The sequence below is a fragment of the Charadrius vociferus genome, unplaced genomic scaffold, assembly GCF_000708025.1.
Source record: "Charadrius vociferus isolate BGI_N301 unplaced genomic scaffold, ASM70802v2 scaffold220, whole genome shotgun sequence".
NCBI lineage: Eukaryota > Metazoa > Chordata > Aves > Charadriiformes > Charadriidae > Charadrius > Charadrius vociferus.
Genome location: NW_009646506.1, coordinates 503,938 through 518,892, shown reverse-complemented (window position 1 = coordinate 518,892; position 14,955 = coordinate 503,938). Strand labels below are relative to the sequence as shown.

Sequence of the window (14,955 nt, the reverse complement as noted above, 5' to 3'; positions counted from 1 at the left end):
AACGCAGGATTTGTATGGGGAAATTTATACACGAGATGTTCAGCGTCTAGAAAATGAACCATGTTTTCAAAAGGACGGACCCAATTCCATCACTCTTGCACTACTTGTGAAAGCTTTATAAAGCACTTCTGAGAAAAGAATTTGCGGGATCAAGCCCCAGGACTCTTTATTAATTAAAGTATTTAAATAATTGAAATGTGCAGTCTCTTGACTCTCCTTAGCATGGCTACCTGCTCGAGAACTGACATAAATGACGGAAAAAAAATCATATGCAAGAGGACAGCATTATCACCTTGAAGAAATGAACAGATCAAATGGCTCTGTAGCACTGAGAGATACCAACAGCCCTAAGAAGGATGATGTGATGGAAGGTAGTGAAACATCATCGCCATCTCCAGGGAGACTAGGATGCTCAGGAAGAGTCATGTGGTCAAAGCAGCTGCCAAAATGCAGCAAGAATTTGCTGGCAATTTTTGACCATTAACAGGATAAAGATGCATGTGGTGAAACCTGCCAGAGAAGACCCTGCCACTGAGCTTTTACATGGAAAGCTACTGAAGCTAGCTAGTGCTTGAGGTGGCCCCAAAGCGTGATACAGCAACCACTCGACTCAAACTGAGGTGGATAGGAGACTGGGGGACTGAGGGAGTGAACTCAGAGTGAACGTTGGAGGAAATCTCTTTAATCAAGAAATTCCCTAATATTATAGAGATTTTCAGAAATCACAGGTGATTTTTCAGGGACTTGAAACCCTTTAAAGGGACCTGATTTTCAGAAGTTCCAATGAAAAGCGGCCAGCGTTAAAGGGTTTTGGGCTCAGTGCCCTACTCAAGCCTTGGCCACATCAGCAAACGATGTTATTAATGCAATCCCATGGTCTGTTCCACATACATCACATACAGCAGCAATGAAATCAATACAATACAGAAACCTATGTCCTGACAAAGTTCCTGTGGGATGCAGTGCAAACCTGGCTCTCAAATGGTGTCAAAGCAGGAAGAAATATTGGCACAGGTAACAATCTTTTTGAAATAATAATAAATACAAAAGGTATATTTTTTCCTTTTTTTTTTTTTTTTTTCTTCACTCATGACAGCATTTGTTAAAAATATTACATCTGCTTTTGAGAAGGCAATATCCTCTCCATATTATATGGAAAAATAAACTCTACAAGACACGCAACAGATACCCCCAGTTGGCACAGAGCTGCTTTAAGAGATTAGATCCAGAGACTCATCAACACGGAGGGCTGGTATTGCCTTCCTTGTCCCCAGACTCTTAAAACATTGTGTTGTAGGAATGGTAAAAGACAAGAATACATAAAAACAGTAAAATGTTTATTTTCTTAGAAAAAAAGAGATTCAAAATGATTGTGATCACACTCCCATTCGTGCTCAGCAAAGCCAATACTGCAAGCTTAGTCCTTGATTAAGATACCTATTAAATGAAACTCTTTTTCCTCTCAAAATACAAATTCCTGCTCCTGCATCACTTCCAGTATTTCAGTGATAACATGCTTTTAATGGATAACAGTTTCTCAGCTTCTTCTCAGCAGAGAAACAAGGCCTGCATGGCAAAAACATCCCATCTCCGAAGCTTGAAATCACCAGCATTAATAAGCACTCCGGCCCGAACGCGGACTGACAGACAGCTTAAGGGTGTTTCTTAGATGCTTGAATGTTCACTTATGGAAGCTTTGTATAACACTACCTCATCTGATAGAAAACAGGCCAGAGGCCTCGATAAAATCAACAACGTCTTTTGGATTAACTTTAAGGATTTGCTGCGTATCTGGACACAGAAAAAAGTGAGAAGTTGCAACAAGTTTTAACTAGCAGCAACAAAAATAGTTCCTTATGAGTCCTTAGCAATATTCCTCATCTGTTCATTAAGAAACACTGTAACTGAATGGAGCATATAATGTGGAAATTATCTTCTTCTGTTATGTAGTGCTGTTCGCTCTAGAAGACTTCCAAAAGGTCTTGACTGGGTTGTAATCTATTTACACAGTAGTACTCCTGGTGCGAGTGGCAGAATTGGCACTATGTGACATCCTCCTCTTCTGAACAATAATCACGACCCTGCAAGGAAAAAAGCCAGACAGTTTGTAAATGACTACTTTAAGACGTGAATACCACAAACCAAGTATGCGCTATTAATATGTTCACTAATATGTTCCTCTAAACTTAGGAGATTTAGGTTCGGAGCTAGGTAGAAACCTGAAAAATAGGGAATGGAGTTCGCACAACTCCTCCAACCAGTTTTGGAAGATTTGCATGAAACCGGGACTGGAGACTCTTCCCTTTCTGCCACTGTTACTCTCATAATTTTCATCCCCTATATTGAATTATGGGAGGAATCCAATAAACCGATTTACAAAACTATTCTAGGTAAAGATACACATTGATGAACACAACCCTACAGATGCGTTGTGAAAACATAATCTCGGAGGCAAAAGCAATGAAGCACATAATCCTATAAGCAACCAAGTCAGCTGCTCTGAACAAGAATACTTTATCTGATAACCTCGGCAAGAGTTTAACTTCACAGCAAAAGATGCTATTCATATTGAAATCACACTTTCCCAACAGGGGAAAACAGGCCAAGCTTCACAAAACACAGACCAGTTGTGTTATGCCTCCCATCTCATCCCAAACACAAGACTTGAGACACCTATCTTTGTATTAACGTCGGAAAGGTCTGGGGGAAGATATGTCCTGTCCCTCCATAGCTGTTTCTTGCAAAGAGGACCTGACGGGACCCGCTGTCCTTGTTTCTCTACACAGAAACAGCTGTAGCTGAGCTTTTCAACAAGCAAGCCACCCAAGATATAGCGCATAAAACAAGTGCCTTGAACGTAGTGTCGAAAATCTTAACCTCTGGACTATTTACCATGCGCCGGGTGTATCAGCCAAGCGCTTGCATGGAAAATCCCAGCAGCTGAGCAAAGGGCTGGCAAAGAAGAGGGAAAGGAAAAACATGACAGTCTCAAGCCTGTAACAGAGTGTAAAAGCTCGACAACACCCTGTAAGCAGAGGAGACCAGTAGCGCAGTGGATAAACAGGTGAAATTCTTATTAACCAAAGGGGTACCCGGTTGACCCACAAATCAAACATGCTGCCGTCCTGCCTGGGAAGAGGAGGGTGAAAGAAAAAAGTAAAAAAAGAAAAGGGAGAGACGTTTCTTGATACAGCGATCAGTTTATTTGGGATGCACAGCTGGGGTACATGTTGGGAACAAAAGCTCCAAAATGTTGCTGCAATTAAAACCCCACTGACGATGCTGGGATTGCAGAGCTCGCTTTGCTGGAGGGTCCACACCCAGGAACGTGCAGTGCTTTAACAGATCTCTGTGGCCCAATACTATTAGTAAAAGGGTTTTCTTAGTATGTTAAAAAAAAACAACAACCCAAGAGACTCATCAGTCCTAATTTCAATTCAGTAATCACTGACCCAGAAAGAAAGAAAAAAATACGTTGGTCTTTTTTCAGTAGAAGATTTGATTCAGAAAGAAAGAATGCCAAAATACTTTGCAGCAAAGACCAAATCTAATGATTTGGACTTTTGGACAAAACCAGGAGAGCAAGCCAGTGGAGACAAAGGCTTTGTCTAACATGCTTCAGAGCTGTGAAAGCCACCAGTAGTGACTGATAACTGAGGCTCAGGACATTTCCAGCAGATTCATTTACCTGGTCCCCTGGCCTCCTGCTCAAGAGAGAGCCCTGTGGCTGATCATTCCCTACAATGCTCTGCACCAGAGGCCATCAGTGCTATTAAAGACTCAAATGGACACAAAACACTGAAGACAGCCGTCTTGCATTTTTTCCCTCCCATTCCTCCTGCCGTTCTTCTGCTTCTGGGTTTGCTGTGGCAACCAAGTGCAATGCTCCTTAAAAGGATGCCAAGAAACCGCTTAAAAAGCAATGTGCTGAAGAAGTCCTTCCCACGGCGTGCAAGTACCACCTCTAGCCCACCGCCGGAAGGCTGCTGAGAGCCAGACTGCTGCTGCCAGACACTTTATTTCCATCTTTGTGCCAGAGGGGATGGAGATGCGTCACTGTCTCGGAGATGGCCTTCAAGGCCGTGGCCCTCAGTTGCCGGCGGGCAGGGAGCTGCCACCATCCCAAGCTTCCCGCCAGCCTGCTCCTTCTCGCGACCGTGTGTAGGCAGTGGCAGCACAGCCAAAAGGAGGAGGAGGGTGAGAACTGCCTGAAACGCTATAAACACCTCCCACGCCTTCCTGCAACGTGACATGCGGCTCTTCCACCCACTGAGCCCGGCATAGACCTGCAACCCTGACCCAACCAACTAATTCGATGCCCAAATTGCAGTAACACGGCAAGACAAGGAGCCCTGCTGCAGCCCAAGGCTGCTGTATTTTTTGCGGGGAAATGCTTCAGAGCTGGGTTCGCCCCAGCAGGGGCAGCCCCTGCCGATGCACCAGCTGATGGGAAAGGGGATGACATGGCGAGGGAGCAGGGGGACCAAAAAAGGCTCCTGCAGCTGCTCGGTGACTGGCCTAAGTTTTCACATCCACTGCCCCTCTCGGCTGAAGAACCACACGCAGGATCATGCTGCGATGCAGGGGAAGGGACACATTTGTTACACGCCAAGAATAACGTCAGAGTGAAGGCACAGTGGGCTGGCATCTTGCATGCAAAATCAGGGATTCTGCTTTTGCTTGGGTTTTATAGCAAGTTAAGAGGATGTTGCTTTTGTTTCTTTAGGAGAAGGGTGGGCCACATTCACCCTCTCAGTGACGGGCTGCGATACTACCTGTGGCACCACCCCGCTCCAGCAGGTTTAGCTTATTTTGGCGAGGGTGGGAATAGGCTGTGACAGCAAACACCCTCTTTTCCACGTCCTCCTTCACCCATCCCAGTGTGCAAAGACTCACACCAACACACACCCAGCCATTAACTCCAGCACAAGCACGAAGCGTCTGGGGTTCAGCCTGGCAACACATACCAGTCTTAAAGCACAAGGGAAACAGCCTTTAAGCCCTGGAGCAGCTCATGAGCAGAAAGTTAAGCAGGTGTGTTAGCATCTTCTTGAAAGAGGGCTTGTGGTAAGTGAGGTCTCTTTGAATAAATACACAGCAATGGGTATTTATCACCCTAAAGAGAGAGCAGGATGGGCAGAAACCATGCTACAAGGAAGCGAAGAAAGTTACAATTACCATTTATTTTTTCTTTTAGACAAAAGCTTTTGTCTAAAGCTTATTCCCTAATTGAAATTTTATCAGTAATAACAAGGTCAGTGTTCCTCAGGAAGATCAGAGAGAGAATAAAGCTGCCTCCCCTGCTGCTTGTAAATCCAACACACAGGGGATTCTCCCCTCTGCTCCTCAGGCAGAAAGGCAGGAGATGTCTCTTATCTCTCTCCCGGCAGAAGAGGAAGGCTGCTTTGGTCTGGCCAAGCACCGTAGCCCCAGTCCAGCAAAATACTTCAAAATGTCAAATTTTGCCTCCTTGGATGTTTCAGAAGATGTTTGATAGATGCTGGAGCTGATGATACCTTGAGTGGCTGCACCTGCGATCGGTGAGAGGCCTATTGTGCTTGAGATGGGGAATTATCCTGGTGAGGCTAGGCAAAACTTCACTCGAAACAGTGAGCTAACAGCCTGGAAAGGTGATAAGGTCTTCTGAAGAAACCACACTGAAATACTGACCATGTGAAGTAGCAGTCAGAAGAGGACTGCCACAACATGAGCAGAGGAGCTCTGGCAGTATCTGAGTGCAGACCAAAGCAATGGTGGGGGCTTTTTGGTAGCAGGTGCATGTCAGGAAGGAAAAGAAGAAAGCAGAAAAAGTGACAACCCCCCAAATAGAGCAGCATCATGGCTGGAAAATGAGGGTGCAAGAATGACGGCCAAACCCTGTCCCCTGCTGCCCAGAGGAGCAGGCTCCCATGTCAAGAGAAGCCATAGGCACAGAACACGTGGCTAATAACGAACATATGGGCCATCCTTTAATAGCCCGTAATAGCATGCGGTATTAAGTAAGTTTTAATGATTAAGAATGTAAATGAACTACACCGAGGAAGATGAGAATGGGAACATGAGCATCCAAGTCCAGGTAATTCTCAAGAATTCCCATCTTCCTCCCCTTCAGTTTCAAAATCCAATGTTCAACTTTTGTAGATGTCCACAAAAATGCCTTAACACAAGTGTGTGAATTTAAGATAACTAAAAAAAAAGGCCTTAAACTCCTTTCCTGCTGCTTTCACCCAAACCAGAAGGGCTCATTCCCTTGCTCTCTCCCTTCACTGCATCTAGAAAGCACTGCCAGCCCTGACGCCCTACCAAGGCATGCATCATGGCTGATGATATCCTTTTAGAGAAGGAAAAAAAAAAAAAAAAAAGAAAAAAAAAATCATCACAGGAAAAGCCCTTTTCCCCATTGTTGCGGGTGACAGGCCAATAAACAAAACCCCACGCTGCCCGAATGCAGAAGCCTTCCCGGTTCAATAGCCTTTTGTGCGGCTGGCGGACTTGCCAAGGGAGAGAAGGCAGCTCAGGAGATGCTTCTTCCGCCTCAGCTCTGCAGCTTGGCACCAGAATCCTCGCACCACGGCTCTGGTGAGGAGAGGAGGAAGAGGAGGCCGGCCGGCCCGGGAGAGGGAAATGAGCTGCACCAAGCAGCTCTTTCTTCTGCGACAGCTGAAAGGGCTTGCAGGACACAGTGGCCCCTTTCAGAGGACACAGCCAGCGCTGGGAAACGTTAGCCTGGCTCTACGGTGGGAACGCTTTTCATCAATCTGGTTTTGTTTACAGCACTCACAGAAAGGATGGGAAGAAAATGCCGGGAGGCGGCACTAAATAATTGTATACTGTGCTAATTTTTGTCCGTTTCTTATTTTGTTAGAGAAAAATCAATAGAGTCATTAACAGCAATCAACTTTGCTAATGCGTTTCAGCCTAATAATTCTACCCTTGCATACGTTTCGGTTAGCAACCCCCCCTATTTCTAACAGCACTCTTTAAATACGATACAAGAGGCTGCATTGTGTCTTCCCCCCGCATTTCATACCCAGTACACTAACGAGGGGATGGAGCGAGTTGCTGCCAGGCATCTCTCCCATGACATAGGAAGATAGTAGTCTCCAGCCTGGCTCCCGACAGCCAGGTGTGCAGATCAGTGGAGAAATCCCTGCAAACCCACCCTGACACCGGCATTCAAGACCAAGTTATCTCTTGAACCAAAGCAACATGCCCTGCAGCAGCAAAAACATGATGCCCCAGACTTGTGGTATCCACTGGCTAGATGAGAGTTTGCAGCAAGACATCTTCACGTGCTGTGATATTTTTTAATCTCATTTTTTTCCAGGAGCGTGTTTGCATTGTGATAGTTTTTTTTTTATAAGCCACTGTAGCCATGGAGAAAACAACTTACGAGGATGGGAGCAGTGATGATTTCCTCTGGTACAGCTTACCTGGATTGTTTTGGTTTTTTTTTTCTTTTAAACCATAAAGCCAGAGATGCTTCTCTTCTGGTGGTACAATCCCCAGATATCATCCTAGAAACTGCTTGTCAACTGTTCAATTATACCTCAGCCTCGGTATTTTTTCCTACAGTAAGACAGCTGCCTACACACTGTGCCAGTGTATTACACACAGCCTGCAGTAATAATATATACTTAAAGGAGATAATTTCTGATGATCCTTTTACTGCTCTGTATGTAGGATTCAGGGAAAGCAGTAATTTTTCAGACCATCTTCTCTGATAGCCATCATCAAGATGTTTTTGCTACCAGGTGCTAAATGGGGTAAATTTTTCTCATTCAACATTTTATATGTCATGGCTTTTAATTTTGCTTTCATTTCATATTTTCATGCAAGTGCTGGCGGGACAGGGTCCCCTGAAGTCCATGGACTTGAGCCTGCAAAGCCTGTGCACAGGATTAACTCTCTTCTCTAAGTCGTCCTGTTCAATTAATGGGATTTCTTCTTAGGGGGTAAGGTAGAGTTTGCGTGTGGTCTGTGCAATCAGGGTCCAAATAAAGTTGAAATGTAGGAAGAAAAAAAAACAAACCCAAAGGCTGGAGAATTTTTAGGAGAGGCACAGTAATTATTCTGCTGTGTTTCACAGCGACTCTTTGTGAATCCATATACACTATCTGACTAAATTAGTCCTTGCACTATTAGATTAGAGACAACTCAGGTACCTAATTTATTTGCCTGAATACCAATACGAACGGCCTAGTTTTGCTATTGTTTCTCACTGCACCCAGCAGAAAACACCAGGTGTCGCGCAGACAAGGATGCTGTTACCAGGACACATTTCTATCTTCTTAATCACAGACAGTATTTCAAAACCAGATTTATCACACCATGATGAGTGCAGCAACTTTCCCTGTCCCAGCTTGGCTGGTGGGGCCCATTTCTCCTCTTCTGGGCATCATGCAGCAGATCTTGGATTTACCCAGTGGCTATTGCGTTCGCTTTAGGAGGGATGTGTCAGTTGCTCTCTGCTTCCTTCTCGGGTTTCCAAAGTCATTTTTCTGCCTTGATGTCTCAGCTCAAGCAAATCACTTGCACCTCTGACCCACGCTTTCCTAATTTACTCTGTGGGGGCTCTCTCCTCGAGCTTGATTGCTGTTATTACCTGTTGCTTATCCTCTGCTGGAACATATTTATATGACTTTAGGCAAGCCCCATTTTCAAAAAATGATGATAGCGTTGTCACCAGGTGAGCTGCCTGTCTCTGCTCATTTTTCTTCCCAAACTCTTTGTATGCGTGTGCCTTTTTGTCTCCAAAAGCAAAGCCCATGACTCTACTCACAGCAACTTCAGTGAGTGTGAAACCCCACAAAGACTTACTGCAGCTGCTGGCAGATGTCGGGAGCATTTCTGAGCCAGCTTTCACCACAACCCTCGGGCTTTGTGCTGCTCACCAGTGACTTGGTCTTTCCTTTTCCTCTTGTCTCTCGTTGTGGTACACATCCAGCCTTGGTGTTGCATCAAAGCTGTGCTCACCCTCTGCCACTACATCAGCATCCCATCAGCTAAAAAACATTCCACAGCTGCGCTGAGATCTGTTCAATGTTTTAATCACCTGGTTCCTATCTGTTTGGATGCATGTTGGTATGCTGTGGAAACACCATCACAAGAAGCACTCTGTGGTCTGTCATATATATATGACATCTACATATGACATACACCTACTGTTTCCTGAGCTGTGCAGTGCTTCACTCTACCCAGCTACTCCCAACCTTCTACATAACTTTGTATCTCTGGCTTTTCATCAGGTTTTGGGTTTTTTTTAAGCTCAAATTCTGGTGCCTCTGAAATGATTGGGTTGTCTCTAGCAGAACGAACCTCTAACCCTACATGTGGGGCTGACTTTTGCACTCTCAGTCAGTTTCAGTGCTGTGACTTTGTTTCAGTATTTCTTTCTTCCAACGAACCCTATGAATTGAATTACCATAATCACACGCAGTTCCATACATGCAGGTTCAGCTCCAGCTCTCTGAGCAGGGACAGCCACTCACGCAGAGATAGGAACAGATGTCTCCCTCTGAATGCCTCACAGTGTTTTGACACTGAATTTTGGTAGACAGGAGCTCCATGTGTTGGGGTTGACATTCTGTTTTTTACCTTTGGGTGGCATTTGCAGAATGCAGTTCAGCTTCGCTGTGCCTGCACGGGCAGCCAGCAGTGCGTGCTGGGTACTGACAGCAGCTAGACTTTTACAGAAATTCTCCAGACCATTTCATCAAGGCTTTTTTTGATCTCCAGGATTCATAAATACTTCATAGTTTCAGTTGCTAAAACATCAGCCCGTGTTCTTTCCATTTCACACTTTGATTGCAGAAATTTTATTTTTGCTGACCTTCCCGTCCATTTAATCGTTTTGCTGAGTCTAAAATGCACATTTAATTTTCCTCTCAAATTTATAGCACACATGTTAAGAGTTTTTGTTACTCACTTGTAACAGATGACCTAACACCCCTTGGGATTTCAACACAAGTTTTGTTTCTGACTGTAGAGTTTCTGTAGACGCAGCCCAGGGAGTCAGTGATGGACAGCATGTCTCCATTACAAATCCAACGCTGCTCACAGCCACAGTTACCAAGTGACCATTACAACATATTTTGGGACCTCATGAACAATAGGCAACAGCCCCCACTTCTGCAGACTATTTCAGCTGTAACCGGTGAGCTGCTCAGTGATTTAATTATTTTAATTGTTCAACTGCTGTCCTCCATTTTTCCTGGAGAAGGGACTCAAAATGCTATTTAGGAATCAAACAAGCCCCCTCATTTTCCAATCTTTTTGGCACCTGTGGCAGACACCTAGAAAAACAATGTATTGAGGGCAAAGATTAATTAAAACCCAAAACTTCTCTTAGGAAGACTGTTTCCTCAGGCATAGGAGGTCCCCAGAGAAAGCAAATCCCATGTTCAGCTGTGCATTAACCCCTGCCAATCTCATCAACTGTCAGTAGCTTGAAATGCACATAAGCTGTCTTTCTGTCTTTGACAGATAAAACTGTGTATTTCCTCTAAATAGGCAGTCTCCTGATCTAGAAGATAAACTAGTACAAAAGCCCTGGAGAACACCTGCAAGCATCTGAGAGCATGGTCCAAACAGTGAGGAGACATGGTCAACTGCACCTCAGTGTGGCAGCTGGTAAATGAACGGTATTACTGTCGTAAAACAAATCTCGAAAACAAAAACTAACCTCAATTCATAATTAGATACAACCATCAGATGGTCTGGTCTGTAAACAAGACAGACCTTTGGAAAATCCATTTCACTGGAGATTTTGTGTTTGACATTATAGAAGGTGATGATGTCCAGGAAAGGCATTGAAATATTCACAGGGTGAACGCATTTATTCAAAGGAAACGTAGATGTACTATGGATATGTAGCAATTCTACTTTTAAATGACAATAGGTTAAGTAAAATCTTACCCCTGTGAAACACTGGTATAGAAATACTCTTCTCAAGAATCTACAAACTCCTCTGCACTTCTACTCTTCCCCTTTATCTAACTTCTTGCTTTCGCGAAATACTTTTTTTTTTTTAGAGTAGCGAAACAAATTTGTTGCTTGGGACAAATAAGAGATTCGCACGCTGCAGCACTCCAACTCCTAAGGCTAAGAATATTGCCAAAAATGGTAAAAATTCAGTCATTCAAGTAAAAATTTCCCTCCTACTCTGCAACCCAACACTACAACTTGGCAGTACAAATTACTCCAATTGGGGAATCAAATATTTAATACCAAGTATTAAATAAAATCCCCCACTCCAAAACATGAAGTGTAAAGAGTACATTGGTGAGCGAACATCAGCTTAAGATATAAACAAAGGCTGAGTTCTTGCTTCGGTCTTCTGTTCTAGACTTCATGCAAATAGTCCATTTAATTCATCAAGTCTCAGATTCCCATCTATGTTCATAGAATCATAGAATGGTTTAGGTTGGAAAGGACCTTGAAGATCATCGAGTTCCAACCCCCCTGCCACAGACAGGGACACCTCCCACTAGACCAGGTTGCCCAAGACCACATCCAGCCTGGCCTTGAACGTTTCCAGGGACGGGGCATCCACAACTTCTCTGGGCAACCCGTGCCAGTGTCTCACCGCCCTCACAGTAAAGAATTTCTTCCTAATAGCTAATATAAATCTACCCTCTTTCAGTTTAAAATCGTTACCCCTTGTCCTGTCACTACACTCCCTGATAAAGGATCCCTCCCCATCTTTCCTATAGGCCCCTTTAGGTACTGGAAGGCTGCAATAAGGTCTTCCCAGAGCCTTCTCTTCTCCAGGCTGAAAAACCCCAACTTTCTCAGCCTATCCTCACAGGAGAGGTGCTCCAGCCTTCTGATCATCCTCACGGCACTCCTCTGGACTCACTCCAACAGGTCCATGTCCTTCTTATGTTGGGCGCTCCAGAGCTGGACGCAGTATTCCAGGTGGGGTCTCACGAGAGCAGAGTAGAGGGGCAGAATCACCTCCCTTGACCTGCTGGCCACACTTCTTTTGATGTAGCTCAGGATACGGGTGGCTTTCTGCACTGAGAGCACACATTGCTGGCTCATGTTGAGCTTCTCAGCAACTGACATCCCCAAGTCCTTCTCCTCAGGGTCACTCTCAATCCATTCTCTGCCCAGCTTGTATTTGTGCTTGGGACAAAGAAGCTGGGATTCTCATTTACAGGACTTGTGAAACACCTGAAAGCTGGTATCAAGACAATGATATATGCAAAGAACTATTCACCATCTTCTCCAAAACACCTCCAGCATCATTATTTTACTCAGCATAGGTCTTGAGGCAGGGTTATCCCTACATACAGCCACACTATTCGTAACCTTTGGAGCCGGGAGCAAATAGAAGAGATTCAGCAAGAAATAAGTAGGTTATCCCAGATACTACCAGCATTAAGATTCCTGTTGTCTCTCACAGAGATTAAATGAAAGATTAAATCACTAAGGGCATAAAACCCCACTTTGCTCTTCTCCTTTATCCATGTATATCCTGAACGTCTGCATTGAGGTAATTTGCCATTCATCCTAAAATGGTGATGTTTCCACAACACAAAGGTTTCTTTTCCAATACCTCCTGCAACCTCTTTTCCTTTCTGGACTTCTTTACGTTTGAACTCTCTAACCCACGAGTGGAAAGGGGTACCTCAGTCCCGAGTCCCTCCAAGTACTGGAGAATATGGAGTGCTGCAACAGACAGTGCAGTGTCCGGTTATGCTCCTCATGGAGCTGGGAAACCTGCATGTCCAACCCCTGAGTGAAGATGTATGTTTGCTTTATTGTTTCTTACCTTTTCAATTTTTTCATCAAGCATTCTGAAGAATTCTTGTTGGCTTTCAGAGATGTGCATGCTGAAAGGCAAAGGAAGAGTATCAGTACCAACAGGATTTCTTCTATTTTAAATACCAACAGTGCAGTTCAGAGTTGCTGAGGGACCCAGCTGTAGGTTTTTACCACTGTGAAAAATAAATCACTTCATACAATGACTACAATGACAATTTTTAAATCTTTTTTTTCTTTTTCTGTTTTGCCCACAGAAAAATTATTGCATTTGGTTCTGTGTATGCGTGCTACACTTGCAATGGTTCCTAGGACCCATGTGCATCCAGAGGAAACTATTCCCTTTTCCAGGCAGGTTGCAGAAACCTAATAGACTGCTGCCTTGCCTTGGGCCAGTGAGAGCCCCCTCTGTGTCAAGACGGAAGACCGCCAACCTCACCACCACCAAGTGAGATGCATACAACATGAGGTTAAAGCCTTGCACTGGATGATCTGTGTGCCCTGCTACAGCTGGGCTCTGCGCTCAACACCCAGGCACATCTACAAGCTCAGGCTGGTCCTTCCCCTGCCAGACAGGTGGTCCTTAGTGCTCCCTGAATGGACCCAGTAGACTATTCACTTCTATTAATTCTGCAGCACCAAGAGGCTGAGGGGTTAGTGATACAATTTTGCATTAGTGAAGAGGACTGGAAAATACTCTTACTAGCTGTCTGTAAAATGTTGATGATGGCAAAACAGGCCCTTCCCCAAGGGGGACCTGCAAGCTGAAAATACAGGAAGGTCGGACACAAAGGAAAGGATGAGGAGACAAAGATGAGGATGCGTGGCAGGCAGTATTTGGGGTGTGTCTGCTTCATTTATGCTAGGGGATGGTGAGAGCCTCCTTCCTGAAATAGCAATATCCCTCCAGGAAAGTGAAGCTAGAGCATCCTCCGGACCCACAACAGGGAGGAGTGCCTGGCCCCATTGAGGGGCTGGAGAAAAGTGCCAGGGACTCAATGCAGAACAAAAAAAGATGCAAAAAAGGAAGAATGGGAGACTGCTGCCAGTGTTAACAGTGATGCCAAATGGTTAGAAGGACACATGGCTCTTGGAGATTTTCTCTGACACTAAAAGCTGGTTCAGCTTGCTGAATTCCCACCCCAGACTCCTCTTCCTTGCTATGACCCTTTCAGCTGTAATGAGTTAATACTTTGCCCAAGTGCCCAGAAACACACTGCACTCTCCTACAAAGCTCAGCATTCATACTTCAATTGCTATCGGGATGAACGTATACAATGATTTCCTTATGCTGGACATAAATGAAGGCTCAGTTCAGAAGAGAAAATCTCAGAAGTGGCATTAAAAACCTAAAGCCGGTAATTCAGGAGATGGAACAATTCACCTTTCAGTGGCTGTGGGAGTTTTTGTCCCCAGCTGTCTGCCTGTCCCTCAGGTTCCCACTTCGACCTGAGATGGGGAAAAAAATGCTTCTTTGGGTCAGCCAATCCTGTCACCTGCATATTCAGGTGTCTTGGAGAGGGTCTTTAGGGCAGTATAGCCCTTTCTGGGTAGGTAAGCACTAGAAGCGTATTGTTGCCCTTGTAACGTCATAGATCCAGTTTCTAGTAAAATGAGATGATACTGTAGTGACTCACTTGAACTATAATTTGTAAGGAAATTTAAAGGAAGGGGGAAAAAAAAAGATATTGTGTTGCCATATATGTGAAAAGTCCTAGAGGAGGTCCTAAAATCCTTGCAGGCCATGATCCTCAGGAAAGTTTTGCTGTGCAGTAAAGTTGCCCTATGATTTAGAGATGCAACACATACACACAGAGAGAAATCCTGACACAGTGTGGATTTTGAGCAGCTGTGTAAAACTATAAAATCCATGGCAGGGTAGGGAACCGCCAGAGTTAATGAACAACTGGAAGAGTCAGAAAACCATCAGTTCTAAGCAGAGTTCTTGAGTGTGCCTCCAGAAGAAAAAGCTCTCCCCAGATAGAAACATGGATTTAAATTTCCCTGTAAGAAGCACATCAGCAGGCATGAGAATGCATTTTTAGATGCTTCACGGCAGGCCAATGAAACACAATTTACTAAAAGATAGAATCTTTATCCCCAGTATCAGTACAAACTGGGTGACAAATAGATTGAGAGCAGCTCTGTGGAGAAGGACTTGGCGATACTGGTGGGAGACAAACTGGA

General features: G+C 44.5%; 1 protein-coding gene across 1 annotated transcript in view; it reads right to left on the bottom strand.

Annotated features, from left to right (window-relative positions):
- Positions 1-1,316: 1,316 nt before the first annotated feature.
- The window catches only part of LOC104285846 (chromosome unknown open reading frame, human C1orf21), an 80,611-nt gene continuing 66,972 nt past the window's right edge, over positions 1,317-14,955 (bottom strand). Inside the window, exons 4-5 of the mRNA XM_009884353.1 lie at positions 12,779-12,839; positions 1,317-2,081 (exon numbers count right to left, since the gene is read on the bottom strand). Coding sequence (XP_009882655.1) covers positions 2,043-2,081; positions 12,779-12,839 — 100 coding nt within the window. The 3' untranslated portion in view covers positions 1,317-2,042. The remainder of the gene's footprint in view (positions 2,082-12,778; positions 12,840-14,955) is intronic.